Source organism: Zalophus californianus, chromosome 16 (assembly GCF_009762305.2).
Source record: "Zalophus californianus isolate mZalCal1 chromosome 16, mZalCal1.pri.v2, whole genome shotgun sequence".
In the NCBI taxonomy this organism is placed as follows: domain Eukaryota; kingdom Metazoa; phylum Chordata; class Mammalia; order Carnivora; family Otariidae; genus Zalophus; species Zalophus californianus.
Window position 1 is genome coordinate 43499375 of NC_045610.1, and position 20795 is coordinate 43520169.

Below are 20795 nucleotides of genomic sequence, written 5' to 3' on the forward strand. Positions count from 1 at the left end.
CAGGATGGGGTTGGGGGCGCTCAGCCAGGGCTCCAGCGCTCACCTGACACGGGACCCTCACCCGGGCCCCGAGCAGAGCTGGCCCTGTGGGGCTGGGACGACTCGAACTGCTGCTCTGTGTCCCCCCGTAACTGGACTCGGCCTTGCCGTGCCTCCCTCCTCAGGGCCTCCCTCTTCAGGCCTGCGGTCTGGCTGCCCGGCCTCCTGACGGCCCTGAGAACCAGGTGTCGGGCTGCCTGGCCCCGGCCTTTGCGGTTCCTGCATCAGGAGGCTTCCGAGCCCCTTCAGAGTGTGAGCATCCTCCTTGAGACACACGGATTCATCAGAACCAAACGCCACTCTCAGCAGGTGCGGAGAGCAGGGGGAGGCGCTCACGTCCTGCATCGGGTCGTGGGTTGCAGGAGGGTGAGATGGCCCGGCCCTGGGTTCCGTGGGGCCCATTCAAGCCCTAGCCCGGGTGCCATTCCCAAGCCGGAAACTGTCCTCAAGCTCTGCGCTGGTTCAGTGTTTGTGCTTTTGCCTGATGGAACCCAAAATGCCAGGGCTCCACACTGAAGCCCGGAAAGTCTCCCTTCTGGCAGGTCTTCTCTGGACTCTGCCCTCTGGTGTCTCGGCACACTCTCCCAGCTGCTCCAGGCAGCCTCGTTTCCAGGCCTTTATCCCTGGTGGAAGGAGAGCCCCAAGTCTTGGACTCATCTACTGAACACACGGGGGCCTTGAATGCAGCTGAACCCAGAAAGCGGGGGTCTGTGTGAGGTCCCTCAGAGTCCTGACGCTGTCCCCTTTTAGGACATAACAGTTCTTCCTGGCAGAAGCCCACACCGCCCCCCCCCCCGGCCACCTGCTCCCTCCCCATTCAAGGCCCTTCATGGTGAGGGGGCAGGGGGAGCTTGTGACTTGGTGTCCCCACAGTCTCATGGTGCTGGAAGCAAGTCTAAGCCAAGAGGAGGGGACAGGCTATTTTGAGCTGGGGCCTCTCCTCTGCCCGTCCCACCCCCACCGGCTCCCAGAAGTGCTCCGGTACGGCAGTAGTAAAATAAACTGGCTTCTTTATCTTTTAAAATCGATAGTTTTGTTTTACTGTCCTCTCCCCGGGCCCTTCTATGACACAAGTTAAAATCTACTCCCAGGCTTCCTCGGAAAGGGAGCTCAAGTTCAAGAGCAGCAGGGAGGAGCCCAGGAAAGCCTGGAGAGGGGAGGGCCTTGGGGGGTGGCTAATGCCTGGGGTGGGGTGGAGGCAAGGAGGGGGCTGGACTACTTTGGGGGAAGGAGGCTGGGATGGGCCCCCCTGGGGGGCAGAGAAGAGCTGAAGGCTCACATGTTCTCCCCAAATCTGGCAGCAACAGGCCTGGCTCTTCATGAGCCACGAGGGAGTAGGCCAAGAATCGGAGGCACTGGGGGCATCTCAAGGCTCCAGGGTCATAGGGAGAAGAGCAATGGCCTGTTCTTAGGAGGGACCAAAGCAGCCCCCAGCACCCCGTTGAGACCAGAGTGGAGTGGGCAAAGCGAGCAGGCTGGAGGGCCTGGGCCTCCCTCCACCCCTCCACCCTTCCACTCCAGAGGAGGAGACGGCCTCTGCCACGGGATGCACACTGGCACCCGAGGAACCCCGGCATGGGTCAGTCCTGCCCTCAGAAGCGCTGGATGTGGATGTGGACGAAGAGCGTGGCTGGCGACAGTGAGGCCCCGTCCTTGGAAAGCAGGTGGATGTGGCGGTACCCTGTGGGGAGCGTAGCCACGTGTCAGGCTCTCTGCCCCCCCCCCCCCCCCCCCCGCCAGCCAGCAGGGCCAGGACCGCGGGGGCGCAAACCACCTCCCACCCCTGGGCTCAGGGCAAGCTCTCGGAGGACACGCAAAGCCCAGGTGAATAGGGTCTTGGAGGCCCAGACCCCCCCCCATCCCTCTCCGTCCCCGCCAACCTTGCTTCAGGCTGCTGAGAGGCAGTGTAAACTGGCCCACAAAGTCATTGGGGGAGGTGGTGTCGTAATCTTCCACCACGAACCGGACCAGCACCAGCTCTGGAGCCCGCAACTGGAACTGCAGGGTCTGCCCCCAGCGGGGGTTGAAGCCTAGGGCGGAGGCATGAGTCAGGAGCCAGCCGGCCCCCAGGCCCACGCTCCTGCCACCAGCACGCCCACCCACCGTTGTTGAGCACGTAGTTGGTCTCCTTTCGAGCACAGTCTGCGGGCACCCCATGGATCTCAACACGCACCAGGGGGTCCACGATGGAGTTTGGCTTCTCAGTGTTCAGCTTGGGCAGCTGCTGCGCCGTCAGCACCTGCAGGGGACGAAGGGGAGCTTCGCTCTGGCCCCTGCTCGGGCCCGCGGCTGCCTGTCCCCTCGGTTAGGGCAGGAAGCCCCTTGCCCTCAGCACTCACCCGGACCCTGCCCGCATGAGGAGCGAGAGTCAGACTGCCCTCACCCCAAGCCGTCCCCAGGCCGCCACCGTCTGGAACCAAAGGCTGGCGCCCTGCCGGCTAGGACCCCTCCGGAGCTAGCTGTGACCCCGGGGTACGGCCTGGTCCAGGCTGCTGACCTGGATGGTGAGAGTAGTTCTGGGGGGTCCAGGGCACTCGGGGTCAAAGGTTGTGTCGGGCTGCCGCAGGCGGGCGGGCTTCAGGATGTAGCCGCACCGCCCGTTGACGAGAAAGCGCCCGGCATTGAGGTCCATCTCGTAGCCTGGTGTCTGGAAGTTCAAGGCCACTGTGGACATAGCGGGGTCAGGGCAGGGGCTCTTAGTGTCCCTCCTCTCACCGCTCCGTTTCGGGGTCTCACTGCCCACCCCCACCGGGGCTTAGGGGGTGCATCACGGCAGCCAAGGGACCCAGCCCCCATTGTCACCTACACTTTATCCCTGGTATAGGGTGGGGCTGGGCATAGGCCCAGGCCAGAGTGGCGTCCGAGGAAGCCTGCGGTCTCCATATCTGCGCTCAAGGGGACCGTATTCCCCTCCTTTGCTCCTTTGTTGGGGCTCAGCATCCCTCCAGAGCCCACTCCTGTCTGTTGATTCCGTGGGACTGCCAGGGTGTGTGTGTGTGTGTGTGTGTGTGTGTGTGTGTGTGTGTGTGTGTGTGTGTGTGTGTGTGTGTGTGTGTGTGTGTGTGTGTGTGTGTGTGTGTGTGTGTGTGTGTGTGTGTGTGTGTGTGTCGGGGGGCACATGGGAGTAGAGATTTTGAACTTTTGTCTTCATAAAAAATGTGAGACTTTTACACTGTCAGGAAGAAATGAGTCTGATTTGTTTTCCCACCTAATTTCCTGACCATTATTTTAATCATTGTCATGACCAAGAAAACACCTCTTTCCACCTTCTGGAAAGCTGTCTGGCCCCACCCCTGCCCGGGGCTCTCATGGCTCCCTGGAGGCCGCCCCCCACGGCAGCGCCCTGCCCCCCGGTCCCTACTGCTGCCCCCACTCACCCAGCTGACAACCTGAGTTCCACATCTCCTGGGGGCTGTAGTTGGCCGAGTTCATCCGCAGCCCCAGTGGGTAGACGCGGGTCAGGTGGCGGGCATTGTGCCTGACGAAGCTGTTCCCTGAGGGAGAGTTGGGGCAGGACTCTGATGGCCCCTCACGCAGTGCCAGGGCCTGTAACTCCCTCTGTCCCAGCTGCAGGGACAAGCTGGGAACAGAGGCTGAACTCCCGCGGCCCCAGGTCCGCCTACCCCAGGGCTGAGAGGACCTCCCAGACAAGGCTACTGAAGCCCAGAGAGGGCCAAGGACCCCCTTCCACACCCTGGCCCTGCACCCCAGCCCCAACCCCCCGCATCCTGCCCCCACCTCAATGCCTGGAACACGGGGCCCCAGGCTGACATCCGGCTCTAATCCCGCCTCCCCCATGCACTCCTCCAGCAGCGCTGTGGGTCCTCCAGGCCTTCGTCCAACCTGCTCCTCCAGCCTGGAAGCCCCTCCCCTTCTTCACCTGGCCCCTTCCACCCCATCCTTTGGTCTGGGGTCCCGGCACGCCTCCCCTGCTCCAGAGTCCTTCCCTAACCTCACGCCCTCTGCCCGGCTCCCCCTGTCCCTGCCACAGCCCCCTGGTCACCCTGCACCGGCACTCCCACCCATGTCTGGCCCTGTCACTAGGCTTGAGTCCGGCGAAGGCAGGCAGCAGCCTCCCTCCTCCCTGGACCCTCTTCCTTCCACCCATGCCGGCCCGGTGCCGGGCAGGTGCCAGGCGCTCATTCCCTGAGCCCCGAACTGGGGACCTCCTGACCCCCTCACTGGCCCTGAAGTCCTCTTAAGTCTCCTTTCCAGACCAACTTCAGGACTGCCACCCCCCCACCCCGCGCCACCAGGAGCCTGCCGGCCTCCACAGCGCCTCCGGCCCCCAGACAACCGATGTCCCAGCTCCTACCTGCCTCTCGGATGAGCTTCTTGGCCTTGCGCTCGTTGAGGGAGCTGACCTGGCAGGGCTGGGGCGGCACCCGGTTGGGGCGCAGGGTCTGCAGGCGGGTGGCACAGCAGTACACGGCCAGGGCCGACAGCTCGGGGGAGATCTGCTTGGCCTGGGAGATGAGCCTCAGAGGGGGTCTACCGGCTCCTGCGCCTCTGTCCTCCTGGCTCCCCCTCCCCTCCCCAAGCAGCTGCTCCCTGCCCCAGCCGGGCGCCCGCCGTCCCACTCACCCGCCGCCTCTGTTCTGCAGCCTCCGCCTCCTCTTCTTCCTCTTCCTCTTCCTCCTCCTGGTCGGACAGCATTCGACCATCCTCGCCGCGAGCGGCTGACAGCTTCTTCCCCTTCACCAGGACCCGGCCCTTCAGCTGCTGTAGGGACCCCACGTGGAGAGATTATGCCCTCTCGCCCATCAGTCACACAACCACCGCTACGTGAGGGGCTGACCCGGGGGCGCAGGAAAGGCCACGCCAAGATGAGGGATGCTTCTAGCAGGAAAAAATGGGAAACAACACACAGAGCCACCAACAGGGGGACTGGCGAGGGAGGTCCCTCCTGACAAGAATACGACACGGTAGCCTTTCCAATGAATGACACAGCTCGGGACAGGAAGAGAAGGAGCCCGCTTCCCAAAAGATCTCCCGTGACAAAAGTGACTGTAGAACATGTAATCCCATGAGCTTCCTTGTGTAACATTTGAAAGAGAGGACAGTTCTGCACTTAGGTATAGACGCACGGGAAAATTCTGGAAAGACGCACAAGAAACTTAAAGATGGTTACTTCCTGTGAAATAGAACGAGGGCAAACAAAAACCGCTTTTCATTGTATACACTTTTGTACAGCTCGATTTTTTTTAACCGTGTTTGTTTCATGCTAATAAAAAAATCAAATCACACACACACACACACACACACACACACACACACACACACACACACACAGGTGAATCACCATTCTCTGCATATTTGGATTGAGAGTAGGAGGAGAGTTTTTTCAAGGAGCCGGAAAAACACAAATGTCCCGAGGAGGCAGATAAAATGTTCTGGCGTTTGGGAGGAAGAACCACCCCAGGCCAGAGAGCTAGGGAATTTCCTCAGATCACAGGAAGGGGTTGTTTACGCTGAGCGAAAATTCCAAGCAGGTGGCGCGCTCGGCTGGGAAGGGAGCTTCAGGTAGAGAGCACGCGCCACTCTAGGCCTCGGAGGTGGCCGTGGCTGAGGTTGCAGGGACTCTCTAGGCAGGGCAGCGAAGTGGGGTGGGGGGGGCACGGAAGGCCCTGAATAGGGCAGGGTGGGTCTAGTCAAGACTGGCGGGTAGGAGAGTGACGAGACCGTGGGGTGGCAGATGTCAGAGGAACTCGGGGAGGTTGAGGCAGAGAGAGGTGTGGGGTCTCGACCTGCGGAGGTGGCATCGCGGGGGTGGATGGTGGACCACAGCCGGGTCCTCCCCCACCCGGGCTGAGAGTCCGGGGGCATTCATTACCTCTGGGGATGGCAGTTCTTCCAGGTTCTGGGCATCCAGCGCTTCTGTCACCAGCGCGTCTCCCAGGATGGTGCGAAGGTGGTGGGCCATGACAGCCTGCTGCTCCAGCCCACAGTGGTTCTCCAGGGACAGGATGACAGGGTATGGCGACAGCTGGGGGGGAGGGGCAGCAACTCAGAGCCACCTCCCCCTCCCCCTCCCAGGACCCCCATTACACCTGGCCCCCAACCCCCTTCAGGACAGGCAGGCAAAGGCATTCTGGGGGGGCTGAGTAGGTGGAACGGGGCCAGTGTGTTTTTGGGGGGACAGAGGTCAGATCTGGGGTCTCAGGGAAAGGGTGGAATGTCTGGGAAGCTGAGGGCAGCTGCAGGAGTGGTTTTGTTGTATAAATGCCCTTTATATGTTAATGACATTGGCCATGTTGTTTATGTTACACACTCCCCCCAGCCCATAATTTTTTAAAGTTTATTTATTTAGGGCGCCTGGGTGGCTCAGATGGTTAAGCGTCTGCCTTCGGCTCAGGTCATGATCCCGGGGTCCTGGGATCGAGTCCCGCATCAGGCTCCCTACTCCTTGGGAGCCTGCTTCTCCCTCTGCCTCTCTCTCTCTGTCTCTCATGAATAAATAAATAAAATCTTTAAAAAAAAAGCTTATTTATTTATTTTTTTTTTAGTAATCTCTACACCCAGTGTGGGGCTCGAACTCACGACTCCAAGATCAAGAGTCGCACACTCTCCTGACTGAGCCAGCCTGGTGCCCCCAAGCCCACCAATTTTTGAGGGTAAGATTTGCGTATAGCTTGACAGAAGTCGCAATTTTATGCAGACTTCTCTTTCATGGCTTTCTCCTTGGGAGTCATGATTAAAATGTCCTTCCCTACCCGCAAGGTTTTCTTCTGGACATTTTGTGATTTTACTGCAATTACTAAACATCAGGGTAGAGGAAGGGAGCCTCTCACTCAGCTTTCTTCTACCCCTTTGGCCAGTTGTCCCAGCAGCACTTGGTGAGTGAGCGATTCTCTGGGCAGGGCGGTTTCTTCTGGAAGGACAGAGGACGCTGGGGTCACTGGGGAGGCTCTGGGGCTGGGCATGGGGGTCCTGGGAGCTCACAGTGAAGGCGTGGTCGCGCACGGTCTGGACCACGTCTCGGAAGAGGATCTTGGAAGTGAGGGTGTGGCCGTGATAGATGATGGGTTCCCCTCCTGGCCCCTCCCAGCAGTCCAGCTCCACACAGCGACATCCCTGGGCAAAAGCCCTGCGGATAGACAGATGGGTGGCGGAGGGGTCATGCGGGAGCCCCGGAACAGAGCAATGGCCAGGCTGAGCCAGGTTGCTGCCCCACCCCGCTCATAAAGCCCACAGTAAGATTTGAGCCCCATGGCATTCCCAAGCTGGGTTCCCAGATGTGTTCACCCCAACCATCCCCCGCTAGGGTACCTGACATAGGCCTCGGTGCTGCTGAGCCCCCCGATCTGAGAGTCGGTCAGATAGGTGTTGTGTGAGGAGGAGATGAAGTAGTGGGAGAGGGGCTGGTCCATGTCCTGGAACACGCATGTGTGGGCCGGGTCCAGAGCAGCCCCTTCGGGTGACAACAGGTACATCATGAAGCCATCCAGTGTCATCAGCTCATGCTGCTTGGCTGCAGGACAGGCAGAAGAGAGTGTCAGGCCACCGGGAGGATCCCCATGTCTGGCCCCACAGGCCCCCAAAGCTCACTCAGCTTAGTAATAATGAGCACCTAGCTACTGACTGGACTCTACATAAGTTAGGCCATTTAGGCTTTTTTTTTTTTTAAGATTTTATTTATTTATTTGACAGAGAGACAGCGAGAGAGGGAACACAAGCAGGGGGCGTGGGAGAGGGAGAAGCAGGCTTCCTGCCGAGCAGGGAGCCCCATTGGGGGCTCGATCCTGGGACTCCAGGATCATGACCTGAGCCGAAGGCAGACGCTTAACAACTGAGCCACCCAGGCGCCCCGCCATTTAGTTTGTTTAAAATAATCTCTACACCCAACGTGGGGTTCGAACTCATGACCCCAAGATCAAGAATCGCACGCTCTATCACCTGAGCCAGCCAGGCGCCCCCATAAGTCATGCCATTTAATCTTCAGCCAAACCCTATGAGGCAGGTGCACTACTAAATCCATGTCACAGATGTGGCGGCTGAGTCTCCGAGAGGCAAGGTAACCTGCCCAAGATGGCCCCCACAGCCAATAATCGTAGAGCCCACTTAGCTAGAAGCCCCCGGACCTGTCAGATGCTGAGACAGGGCCGTGTTGACCCTAACCCGTCTATCAGACCCCGACCTGTCTCGTTGAGCTCATAGGTGTGGATGAGCTTCTGGGCATGGGCCAGGGTGGCGGTATCCTCGCCCTGGTCCTTCAGGAACTCCAGCAGCTCCGGGGCGCTCAGCACACGGTCCTCGCCCGAGTACTGATGGAAGATGTCCTCCAGCTCAGGCCGTTTCAGCAACCGCCGCAGAAACTCCTCAATCTCAGCCCCCTCCAGCCGCTCATTGTTGGAGTGGTCGCACTCCTGGAAGGCAGGGCGCGGGGCAGCTCAGAGGGGGAGCACACCCTGGGAAAGCCGGTCCGCACCGACGGATCCGTCATCGACCATGCCGGGCAGCCGGGGGTCCCCCAGCCCCCAGGCAGAAAAACTGGGTGCTAGCGAGGAGGATCTGGGTGTCACACAAGCTCACACAGCTGGTACGCTGCAGGGCTGGGATTCTAAGGAAGGTCTCTTGGCTTTAGTGCCTGTCCCCCTGCACCATGATCTACCCTCCAAAATCAAGATATGGGAGGAAAAGCAGTGACCCCGGGGGCGGGACCGGCCATAATCCCTCCTCCTGTGTGTGTGCAGGGCCGTCCTTCCGTCCCCAAATCCACACCCAGGGTCAGTGAGCCACAAATAACTGAATCCCGTGGAGCTGTGGGCCCAGGTGGACCGGCGCCATGGCTCCCGCGTCTTGCCGTGTCTCAGGTGGGTCAGTCACCACCCACACGGGCGTCTGCCGTGTGCTCTGGCCCAGCCGCCGATGCCGAGTTCACCCCCGTGCACCCCCGTCAGTGCTCCCACGTGTGGGGTGTATCCGGTCAAGAGGGGAGGCGCCCCGTGTGTCATAGTGGAGGAGGGAGTGCACGGGAGCCCGGGAGCCGACTCCTGCCTGCACGCCCACGTGTAAGCCCTGCACGGTCACAGCTTTGCTGCTCACTCTGGGGCTGCGGGGGGGTCCTCCCCATCCCTGGGCTCTGCCTGAGGATGAGGAAAGAAGTCCCAGGCCAGCACGCCCATCCTGGCCCAGCGCCCTCAGGGGAGTGCAAAAGGCCAACTAGGCCCAGATGTGGCCTCTCCGCAGGGAGAGGCCGCTCTGTGCACAAAGGCTGGGGGCGCGGGACGCGGGTGCCTCAGAGGTGGGAGTGGGGGCAGGTGCCCACCTTGAAGAGGCGGTAGGCATACATGTCATTCATGTCCACGTTGACCATTCTGAGCAGGCTCTTGATCTCCTTGAAGCTCATCTTACTGTCCTGGTCCGAGTCAGCCCGGTGCAGGTAGGCGTGGATCCAGGTGTGGGCGCTCAGGAAATACCAGCGACAGCCTGGGCACCGCCGCCCCCCCACCCCACACAGGTGACTGCCAGGGACGCCCCCGCCGCCTGGGTCTAGGGGCTGTACTTCCCCTCTGCCCGCGGCCTCCACGGGGCCGAGACTGGGCTCCCCAGGGACCGGAGGCCGCGTGGTCACCCTCTGTTCTGAAGACCAGGGGCTCTGGCTCCGCCCGCGGGTCCCAGGGGACGGGTCCTCTCTCCCTGCCACCCTAGCACCCGGGCAGGATATTGGTCGAGGCGCTCGCGCTGGCTCATGGCGTCGAGGCGCGCGCGCAGCTTGGCCAGGCCGCGCACCCAGCGCTGCGCCTCCTCGGCCGTGGCCGCCGCCAAGTCCAAGTTCTTGCGGCGGCCCTTGAAGGCGATGGTGAGGCAGCGCGCCGGCGGGAAGGCGCCCCCGAAGCGCCGCAGGCCCTCGGACTGGTGGCCCTCGCGGACGGCCTCGATGTGCTGCACGAAGACTGCAGGGAGGGGCGGGGGAGGGACGGGGCACGCGCGGCCGGGTCAGGGCCGCTGTCCCCGGGGCCGCTGTCCCCACAGCCCGCCCCGCGCCCGCCGCCCCGGCTCACAGATGTGCTGCGACGGCGCGCGCGGGATGCGCCGCTGGAACCACACGCTCAGGCCGTCCTCCTGTAGCCGGTACAGCCGCTCCTTGTGCCACGTCCGCGAGCGGATCTTGCAGAGCCGGGAGCCCCGCAGCATGGCGCGCACGTCCTCATCCTCCGTCAGGCCTGCGGGGGCGGGGGGGCAGAGGCCGGAGGGCGTGGGGGGGTGCCCAGGCCTTGCCCCTCGCTCCCTCCACCCTCCTCCCAGCCTTGCGAGCCCTCACCGGCCACTCGTCCTCTCCTAGAGCGTAACACGTCCCCAGTACTGGATTTGGCCTTAGGCTCCTGAGCCCCCCAAGGCCACGCTTGGTGTGTACCACCCAAGCCCCCCTGGTGGGGGGGGAGCACCAGTACCTCCTGTCTCTGTCAAGCAACTGCCTCCAGAGACCCTTAGAGCAAAGCAGTCCCTCAGGTGGCGCCTGGGACTTGGGCCTCCCTAAAGGTCACCCTCTGCCACTCCCTTCCATCCCGGTCTTCAGACTTCAAGACCAGAGTCTGCCACCAACAGCCTTTTCCCTTGAGGCGAAACCCTGACATCAAGAAGGTATCTCACTATCTAACCTAAATCTCTCTTGCTGCAATCCAAGCTCCTCGCCTCTGCGTTCCCCAAGACAAGGGAGGACAGCAGAGGCCACTTGGGCTCCAGGGTCACAGGCCAAGGACTGCAGGACCAGCCCTGCCAAGGCCAGCCGGGGGCTGATGTCCAGGTGTCCTCTTTGTGTCCCGCTGAAAGCGAGGTCTCCGGTGACACTGAGCCCGCCCCCGTGCCCGGCCATTGTCACAATCCCACCTCACCCCACCTGTGCTCTCCGCAGTGTCCACCTTCCTCAGTGAGAAGAAATGCTCACAAAACATCTACCGCATGCCAGGCCCTACTCATGAATTCACACACGAGAAAACGAGTACAGAGAAGCTTAAGGAACTTGCCAGAATGCCAATGGCTACAAAGTGGTGGAAGCAGGCTTCAAACCCTGGAGGTCAGGCTCCAGCACATTTACCCGTGGCCACTACACTGAACTCTGTCCCTTGTCCTTGCTGTCGTGGTGGGGGTGGGGGTGGTGCAGAATTTAAATTCAGGGGCCCGGGGAGGCAAATCCCAACCCTGGCACTTCTGAGTTACACAGCCTTGGTGACAGGAACCCGTGACTGCTCTGGGCCCTGTGTTCGCCATGCACGCAGTGAAGCCGGCAGGAGCACCCGCGGCAAAGTCGGAACTTCAGGGAAGACCCCGCCCATCCTGGGGGTGCCACGTCCTGCTCTCGTTTGTCGAGTTACAGGTCAGTACCAAAGGTTTACGAGCCAGAAAGAGTGGGAACCCGGCAAACTGGAGGGTCCATGCCCTTTGGAAGGAGGGCAGCTAGGAGTGGATGAGGGCCCAGAGTTTCCAGAGAACAGGAAGCTGGAGTTGTATGTGAAGCCTCCGGACTTTTCAACGTTGGCAACTAAATCAAATTGAAACAAAAACCCCCTAAAACACCACTGTGTGAGCCAAATGAAACAGGACAGTGGGTGTCTCTTCCTCCCTTTATTTTAACAAGCCCCCAGTACTGGGTTTGACGTTAGGCCTTTGGGGCCCCAAGGCCCGTTTGTTGTGAACTCTGACCTCTGAAACCAAGCCGAAGTCCCTGGGCCTTCTCTCACTCTCTCTGGGGGCCTTTGTAGGATCCTTCTTGTCTCTCTTCCTCACACAGGACTCCTTCAAGGACCAGCTCACACACCATCTCCTCCAGGAAGCCTTCCTTGATTTGTCCTCAAATGGGCATTCTCCCTCCCTGATCACCAACAGCACTTTTTAATTTAACTAAAACATCCCACCCAAATTGTAATTTCAGCAAACTTTAATAAACCCGAGGACAGGGACAAAGTCTTATATCCACACCTCAGTGCTCATCCCAGAGCCAGGTTCACAGCCAGGGTTTTCTGAAAGGGGAGGACGAGCCATGTCGGCAGATGTACCGACAACTCGGGAACTAAGTGCATTCTACCCCCAGCGCTACCTTATCTGTCCTTTCCTTGGGGGTCAGGGTTTCTGAACCCAGGCTGTGATTGGAATCACCTGGAGGAGTGATTCCGATCACAGCACAGACGTTCTTGTCTGGCAGGTGTGGGTTGGGACTTGGGTATCGATGTTTAAAAATCTCCCCTGTGACTTTGAGGGTGACTGTGATTGAAAATCAGGGCCTCAGGGCCAGGAGGAGAAACCTGCCATCCAGAGGAGCCTATGGTCCCCCTGGAGGCTAGCCTGTGGCTTTAATGGCTCCAAAGGGTCTCTCAGGATTCAGACCGGCCTCCTGGGTCAGTGCCCATTCAGTGCCCCCTAGCTAGGAAGGGGAGGTGGAACCCTCCTCTTTCCAGACAAAGAGCTAGAACGTGGCACACACCAGGCCAAGAGACTCACCAGACCCTCAGCCCTCCGCACTCACATCTGGGCAACTTCTGAATTTCCTCAGCCTGAGAAGCAATGGGTTGGGGGGCAGGACATTTGGGAAACCTGTAGTGCGGCCACAACTGAGCACAGCCCTCCTCTACCTCCTCAGCTGTGGGAAAGGAACTCCCTGTTCCCGTGACAACCAGGCAGAGCCTGGGGCCACCTCCCCTGACCCTGCCAGCCCTCAGATGCCAAGCCCATAGTTGGGGAGGGTGCGGGGAGAAGGGGGGCTAGTGAATGACTAAGGCCGGAAATGGAGGTGAGTCACCGAGGGCCTGCTTTGTCCAGAGGATTCTGCAAACAGGACATCGAGACAGGGAGCCTGAACTTCTGATCAGCCCTCCGCTGGAATAGGTTCCCATGTTGAGGGGGCCCCTGCCCCTGGCCCTCATCCTCAGCTCCCCAGGAGCCTGTTGGGGGAAAGGGTGACATCCCAGTCTGCCCGCCCAGCTGGCACTGGCCTCTGGATCTCCCTGCTTCTCGGACCACATTGCCTCCCAAACACGTATCCATTGGAAAAGCCAGAGTTCAATGCCAGGCTGAGCCAGGTGCTGAGTCCCTGCCTGGGCAGGTGACACTATTTCCCCATTGCTTCAGCTTCTGAGCCCTGGGGTAGCGAAGGGATTGTGGCTCCAGACAGGAAGGGCAGGATCAACAGAGGTAAGGGGGTGAGGCCAGGAGGAGGGCCCAGGCCTTAGGCAGTGGTGCTGGGAGGCACCTGGCTCTCTGCCCAGGCACCCAGTCAACATTTATAGGTCCTGCCAGGGCCCAAACCCACAGATGCTTCCTCAACCTCATTCCTACCTGCTTGGAGCAGGTGTACAAGTTTCCTGCCTCCTGTGCTTCCAGTGGGTTATCTATCTAAACATCCCAGCCTTGAACGTGGAGCTGGGCTGGGCCAGTGCCATGGCCACCTTGACTGAACAGAGGGGGAACAATCATGAAACAGCAGCAGTAAAAATGATGAACAATAGGCAAAAGATAGAAACCACCCAAATGTCCATCAACAGATGAATGGAGAAGCAAAAGCGGGTACAGACATACCGTGGAATATTATTCAGCCGTAAAGAGGAGGGACATCTGGTCTAGTCTACATGGATGAACCTTGACAGCATTATGCTACGTGAAATAAGCCAGTCATAAAAGGATAGATAATTGTATGATTCCATTTATATGCGGTGTCTATAGTCAAATTCATCGGGACCAATTATATGTCCCATACACCTCAATAAAAAAAATTCAGGGACAGAATATAATTAGAAGTTACCAGGGCCTACGGGAAGGGAGGAAGGGGGAAATTACTGGTTAATGGCTACAGAGGGGTTTTTGTTTGTTTAGGGTAATGGAAAAGTTTTGGAACTAGCACAACAATATGAATGCCTAACACTGTGCGTGTAATTAATGCCACTCAATTAGCCACTTCTAAATGGTGAAAATGGTCAATTTTATGATATATATATATTTTTTACCACGACTTAAAAAATTGGTAACGTAATAGGCCAGAAACCACTGTATGCTTTAAATGGGTGAACTGTATGATATGTGAACTCATGTCTCAGTAAAGCTATTCAAGAGGTACAGAGCAGCTAACGTACCCAGGGTCCCGAGTCTGTAGGTGGTGGATCCAGAATGCATTGAGAGTTGGGGGTGCCTTAACCTCGAATGAGCTAACGCGCAGGTGCGCTCAGTTTAGGGCCCGCCCGCAGTGGGCACTCACCAAATCATAATAAAGTGAGGCAGGGGCCGGGGGAGGGGGGAGGAGGGGGCGCAGGTACTCCCGCACATCTGTCCTCCCCAGTCTCATGGTCTCCAGCTGCGCCCTTCTTCAGCCCAGTTCAGTGTTGTCAGCTGGGGCTCAGACACCTTCTCTGGGCCAACTGCTTATCTCAGCCCCCAGAGACGGGCCAGGGGGAGGTGAGGAATGGACAGCCCGGTTTCCCGACTATCACCTTCAGCCTGGGCGGTTTGGTCTGTGTGTGGTCTGAGGCCTGAGCAGTTCTGTGTCAGTGGCCAAGGCCGGGGGCAGGAGGCTGTTTTCAGTGGCAGACCCGGAAGGGCCATGGGGAGGCCAGGTCCATCCCTGATCCTCAACCCACCCACCCCCCACCCCCGGCCCGTTTTCGTAGACGGGCCACTGGAATTATGAGAGGGCAAGCTGTGTGCGCCCACAATAGTGTGGGTCACCCAAGCCCAGGAAGGACGCAGGGGCCGTGGCCGTGCGGTGGTGGGCAGAGGCCAGAGCTGGCCATCGGTGGGGGTGAGGGTGTGCTATGGGGATACAGCGAGTGTAGACAAGAGGGGTAATACGTAGGCAGCAGGGCGTGAAAGTGGTAGGCCTCGAGCAAGGGGGGTGTGTAGGGGGGTGTGTGTGCATATAGGGTGTGTGCGCTGGTGTGTGCGCGTGCTCTGCACACTCAGGAAGGGCACCCGGGGCTCCAGCAGGAATGTGAGAATGCAGCGAATAGCAACAGCATACAGCTTCATGCCAAGTGGGGGAGGAGAGGAAGAGAAGCTTTTCCTAATGCTTCTGGGAGGGAACACACGATGGTGAGGGGTCCCAGACCCCTTCCCAGCCTAATTCTCTGGCCAGCAGGCAGCCCCAGCTCTTCAGGTACAAAGGCTGTCCCCCCGCCGGGACTGGCTGCCACACCCAGCGCCAGGGACCAGTGGAGCTCAGCGCCAGAGTCCATAACATTCCTGGGAGAGTCAACACAGTCAGAAAAGGCAGGCGGTGCCTCCCCTGTCCCTGGCCAGACACAGTGCCACCGACGGTGGCGGCACCCTTCCGGGCAGGGCCAGAACAGGCATGAAAGCCGATCTGGGGGGCAGAGGTCGTAGGAGGGGGCTTCCCCAGAGCCGAAGAAGGAGGAGAGGGGAGGGAGGCCACACGGCATGACGGGGCCAGCCCCCTAGTCCTGCCTGGCATGCCCCGGCTTAGCCAGCACGGCCGCCCAACTCTCCCTCCCACCAGGCCAGGCACCTGCCAGGACCCCCACCTGCCAACTCCACACACGGCAGCCCCACTCACCCTCCAGGAGACATCCTGGGCAGGCCATAGGGAGAGCCCTCTGGCCCCCGTGGCACTTGGTGGATGCGTGCGGGCCGGGAAAGAGAGGGAACGGGATTCTGCCCACTCAGAGCTCTGCTCACTGGGAGGATTAGCGGCAAGGGCGGAGCATGAGGGGCGCGGGCACAGACAGGGGCTCTGGGGAGATAGGGCTGTCAGATAAAATTCGGGATGCCCAGTTAAATTCACATTTCGGATAAACAACAAGTAATGTTTTAGTATGAGTTTGTCCCAAATGATCTGTTGTTTATTTGAAACTCACGTTTAACGGGGCATCCTGTATTTTATGTGGTAAGCCTATGAGGACACGTCTGGGGGCTGGCAGGGCCTCTGTTGGGGAGAGGAGTAGCGGGCCATGTCCAGGCACAGATCACTCACTCCCTCATTGTGATAGGAGTTTGGACCTGGGGCCAGACGCCTGGGTTCAAATCCTCTCTCAGCTCCTTCCCAGCGTTGAACTTCTCCGAATCTCAGTTTCTCATTTGTAAGATGAGGCTTATGGTACCACATAGCTCATACAATTGTGAGCATTAAAGGAGTTAATAGGTGAAAAGCCCTCGCTCAGTGTTATAAAGGTGTTAATTAGTATTCATTAATTCTGGCAATAAAGAGCCAACCTTGAAACCTAGGCTTTGGCGGCTGCCTCCTTAGCCATGTGGGCCTCGGGCTGGAGACTTCACCCCCGCCAGCTGATCTGCCCTGTGAGGCCTGCAGCAGCACCTTCTCCTCCGGGGTGCCGAGGATTAAGTAGGTTCCCGCCAGACGCAAGCTCAGCAAGCTCAGCAAGCTCAGCACTCCGTCTGGCTCCACAGGTGCTCCCTGAGCTCCAGCTCTCTCCAGCTATTCCCTGGCTTCCTGGGGACAGCTAAGCCTGCAACCCCGGGGGGGGGGGGGGGGGGGGGGTAGGAGGTGGTGTTCCTCCCTCCTTTGCATCATCCCAGTTCCCCCTCAAGATGACACAAAAAGCCCTTTCTTTCCCTTTGGCCCCTCTGAGCCTTTGACCTCCAAGCCACTCCCTGCTCTAGTCTCTTGACCTGAAATAAAATCTGTTGTCTGTTAGCCTAAGGGGTGTGGCCATGACCGTGACAGGGGGCAGCCCTGAGAGCCATCTGGGGAGGAGCCACGGCTGCTGTGGCGGTGGGAGCTCCCTGGGTGGTGGGCCTGGCCTTGATGGCCTGACAGGCAGGGCCCCAGGACACCTGGATTGTGTCTCCACCCTGTTCCTGGAGTCAGTGAGGCCTGGGGAAGGGGTATTCCCCAGAAACTGGACATTCCTTTCTCGGCAGTCACTCAGCAGGACAGGGCAGCGGTGGGAAGGGAGGACAGCCCGGGTGACATTCTGCCACCCACACAGGTCCTGACAATGTCACTAGGATGGGATGCCCCCGTGCAGCATTACTCATGCCGTGAGGCTGAGTCCTGGGCTCAGCTGTAATTACCTGTCTGCGAGTATCTCCTGCTACTAAACTGTGTGCTCCCCGAGGGCAAAGTACTGTGATATTCATCTCCGTGGCCCTAGCCCTTGGCACAGTGCCACGACACATGACAGGGCTAAGCAAACGTGTGTGGAATGAAGAAGCAGGTGGGTATGGGGGGGCAGCACCCCAGCCCTCCCACAGCATCCGCCACCTCTGCTTCTGCTTCTCTGGCCCCACACCAGCCCCGGATGTCTCGGTGACCAGCCCTGGATGTCTCGGTGACCAGCCCCGGATGTCTCGGTGGCACCTCAACTCCCCACAGCCATCCCCCTCTCCCCAAGACCCAGAGAATGACACTGCCACCCACCAGAGACACCTTTCAGATCCCACCAACTGCAGAGTCCAGCCCAGTCCACCTCCCAGGTGGTTCTAGAATGCAACTCGGTTGCTCCAGCCCAAGTCTGAGCCCCACCATAGCTTGACCAACCGATTCCTCAGTCTCCTTCCCATGGTTCTCTTTGATTCACCCCTGCCTTCGTCCTCAGCCTCCCTCCCATGGTTCTCTTTGATTCACCCCTGCCTTCATCCAATGTGCTTCTACTCTGCCTGAGCCCTGCCTCCCTCCTCCTGCCTGAGACCTTCTGGGGCTCCTGCTGCCCCCAGGGCAAATCCATAACTCTATAAGGAGAGGCCTTGAGGATCTGGCCCCCACCTGCCTCTCCCCCACGCCTCGCTCCAGTCTCCCTCTGGCTCTGGGGTGCAGGCAGGGCCCTCGCCGGCTCCCCAGCAACTAATTTGTCCCCTCCCTTCCTAGTGTGGTTTCTTTGCCTCAATGTCTGACCTCCTTGCTGATGCCTCCACTCTCTAAAGGGCCAGAACTGTGTCTGTCTTATTTGTTGCTGAATCCCAGGACAGAGCATACTATAGGCACTCAATAGATGTCTGCCGAATGCATGAATGATTGGAGGGTAAGGCAGAGATCATGTGTCTTATGTCTCTCTAAGGAGAGTGCCAGGTTCAGTGCTCAGAACGTAGAGCTCAGTCAATTCAGATCGCATGAGTGACAGGAGGTAGAAGTAAGAACAAGGTGGGGGGCAGTGACAAAGAGAAGGCAAGACTGGCAATCGGTCCCCTGAATTCTGCCCCAAGATCCACACTGGTCTCCTGGGCAACCCTGCCCTGTTCCCCCAGCCCCACACCCACCTCTCCATCATTAACTATTTACCAACAGCAGTTCGAACACACCATTTCAGTTTCACTGTGCGTTTTCTACAACACTCGCACACATTCCCCACTCCCAGTTGGCCACACTTTGCCCAGGCTCTGAGCGGTCCCTTCGGCAGTGTGGCTGCGCACAGCCTCCATTTCAGCCCTTGCCCTTAACTAGCTGGGTGGCCACTGACAAATTCTTCGACTTCTCTGAGTCAGTTTCCTCATCTGTGAAATGGGAATTATACCAGGTACCTCTCAGGAGAGTGAGGAAGACTGGGTGATGCCACCTCTGTAACCACCCAATGCAGCCGGACTCTGGGAGATGCCTAATGAGCCACACTGTACATTCCTTCCCTGCAGTCACTTCCCCCAAACCTGAGACTCTGCCTTTCTGACTCCAAGGACAGTATTCTCACCAGTTCGACCAGTCCTACCAGTGCCGCGTGGCTGCTGCAACCCCTGTGGGGGCTGCAGGGCTGGAGGGCTGGCTTGAGAGGCCGGCCTCTTCCCCAGTTCCCCTGCCCCGCTAAGGGCGGCCAAGAACCCAGGATGCCCCGGGGGCGCCCGCGGACCCTGGAAGGCACAGGGTGCTGGGGAGGCGGGTGAGGGACACCCCCAGACTGTCTCCCCCACTCTATGCACCAGGTACTCCGGGACCCCGATCCTCGCCCGGCGCCCAAACTCCCACTCCAGCACGCCCGGCGGGCGCCTCCTGGTGGGAAGCGAAGGCCACCGGCGCGCCTCGCTCGGCCCCGGAACGTCGGGTGACCGAAGCTGCGACCCCCCCAAGACGGTACGGTGCTGGCATTCCGACCCTCGCAGCCCGGGAAGCCCACGACGGCTCGCCCGCACACCCCCGCCGTCCCAGGCGGCCCCCCGGGGCAGTCCGCGCCCACCCCGCACGCCCCCGTCGGTCACTGACCCATCTTCTTCAGCGCCCGCAGCCCGGGCCTCTTGCTGCCGCCGTCCGGGGGCGCGAGAGCGACCGGCGTCGCGACCTGGGCCGGCACCGGGGGCTCCTCGGGCCGGCGGCGGCAGCTCCTCCAGCGGCCGCACAGCATGGCTCGGTGGGGGCCGGGGCCGGGCCGGGGGTCTGCGCGCGGGGCCAAGGCAGCTGGGACGCCGCTTCGGCCCGGCCCCGGCTCTGCGCGCGGTCCCGAGCGGAGAAACTTAGCGGCGCGGGGAGGGAGTAGGGGAGAGGTGGTGTCGGGAGCTGGGAGAGAGGGAGGGACAAGGTCGGGAGAAGGAGGGACGGGGGGGCGGGGCCGAGGACGGCGCCGGGGGAGGTGCGAGGCGGTGGCAGAGAGCGGGGGGCGGAGGGGACCCCAGGCCGGGAGGTGTGTCCTCCGCGAGGTGTGGGAAGGGAAGGGGGCCGGCTCGCGTCCCCCCCCCCCCCCGAGTCTCCGCGTCCGTCCGCCGCTCGCGAGTCCGCCTCCCGGTTCTCCAAGCGGTCCTCGGCTCCCGGCCCCACCGGTGACCCGAGCCTCTATTCGGGGGGTGGGGGGCCGGCGGAGGGGCAAGGATTGTCCTCTGCCACAGACACTCCGTTCTCTGGATCCTGACTCGAGGCGGACTCAGGACCCCTCTCCATCTTTCCCTTCCCTGGCCTGGCGTGAGGCCTCAGAAGGGAGCCAGACAGGGGACTGAGTCTGCGGGGCGGCTCGTGCTGGGCCAAGGGTCCTCGGGCCGGCCTGGAAAGCCGAGAGAACCCCGAGAGCTGAGCCAGGCGGGAGGGCAGCGCAAAGTGGAGGGTTGGGGGAGGGGGGAGGGATGGGTGGGGGTAGGAAGCCTTTGCTGTGACGTCATAGGATTAACCCTCTCCGAGCCAGGCCAGTTGCAGGCCCTTCAGTGGCAGAAGTCTCAAAGCTGGGGAAGATGGGGTGGCACTAAGTCTAGAGTACCCGGCTGAACTCGGTTCTGGGTTCGAGGCTTGGCTGGGTTGGCGCCCCAGCGGGCGTTCGATTGCCCCGGGAAGGCCGTCGCATCCTGTGTAGATGTCCGGGACATCAGCCTGTGGGTGGACGTCGTGTGTGGGTCCTGGTGACCGTCTCATGTGTTCACTTACTCTATGTGAAACCATCAGACTATCTGTGCTTGAAGCGTGGGATGGCAGGACACTAACCCTGTTAGGGTTAGCAACTGCCCTAGGTTGGGTGCGAAGAGCCGGGCGCACATCGCCCCTCGCCGGCGGCCAAGAGCGTGGCATCTCAAAGAGAAAGCTTAATTCCTGAGGACCTAGATTTGCCACCTACGTGCTCTAGCCCACTTTCAAATATCCTCGACCGAGAGGTTCGACCTACTGGTTTGGGTCCTCACCCCTCTCGGGATATTCTTTCTGTATTTTTGATCCTGCAACTCCTTCCTCCAGGAATGACCTTCCTCATTCTTCTCCTGGCTTACCCTTAACGTGTTCCAAAACTCAGCTCCAGTGCCCCTCCTCCAGAACCCCTCCAGAACCCCCCCTTCCTCCAGGGCATGACTCCCTTTTTTTTTTTTTTATCCCCAGCGCCTAGAAGGGTCTGAGGAACGGAGTTGAGTCGCTCGGTTCTGCAGGACCTGGGTTCGGCTGCCAGACGCGGGCTTCCACCAGG

At 60.0% G+C, this 20795-nt stretch overlaps 1 protein-coding gene across 1 annotated transcript; it reads right to left on the reverse strand.

Annotated features, from left to right (window-relative positions):
• Nucleotides 1-1044: 1044 nt before the first annotated feature.
• Nucleotides 1045-19487, reverse strand: PLCD3 (phospholipase C delta 3). Its single transcript, XM_027568034.2, has 15 exons — nucleotides 19127-19487; nucleotides 10044-10205; nucleotides 9707-9935; nucleotides 9308-9437; nucleotides 8177-8405; nucleotides 7309-7510; nucleotides 6982-7126; nucleotides 5873-6025; nucleotides 4624-4761; nucleotides 4355-4505; nucleotides 3417-3533; nucleotides 2537-2703; nucleotides 2143-2278; nucleotides 1920-2069; nucleotides 1045-1720 (listed from the first exon to the last, which is right to left on the reverse strand). The coding sequence occupies exons 1-15, from the start codon at nucleotides 19263-19265 to the stop codon at nucleotides 1632-1634; spliced, it is 2337 nt and encodes a 778-aa protein (XP_027423835.1). The 5' UTR covers nucleotides 19266-19487; the 3' UTR covers nucleotides 1045-1631.
• Nucleotides 19488-20795: the final 1308 nt, after the last annotated feature.

What these genes read in the sequence shown, in the direction of transcription:
- PLCD3 (XM_027568034.2), bottom strand. Translation starts at nt 19,265, where the DNA reads ATGCTGTGCGGCCGCTGGAGGAGCTGCCGCCGCCGGCCCGAGGAGCCC. An exon ending in CAGCGCGAGCGCCTCGACCA is followed by an intron (nt 9,438 to 9,706) that starts ATATCCTGCCCG and finishes GAGCGCCCACAC; the next exon opens with CTGGATCCACGCCTACCTGC. An exon ending in GAACTACTCTCACCATCCAG is followed by an intron (nt 2,279 to 2,536) that starts GTCAGCAGCCTG and finishes CGTCCCCTGCAG; the next exon opens with GTGCTGACGGCGCAGCAGCT.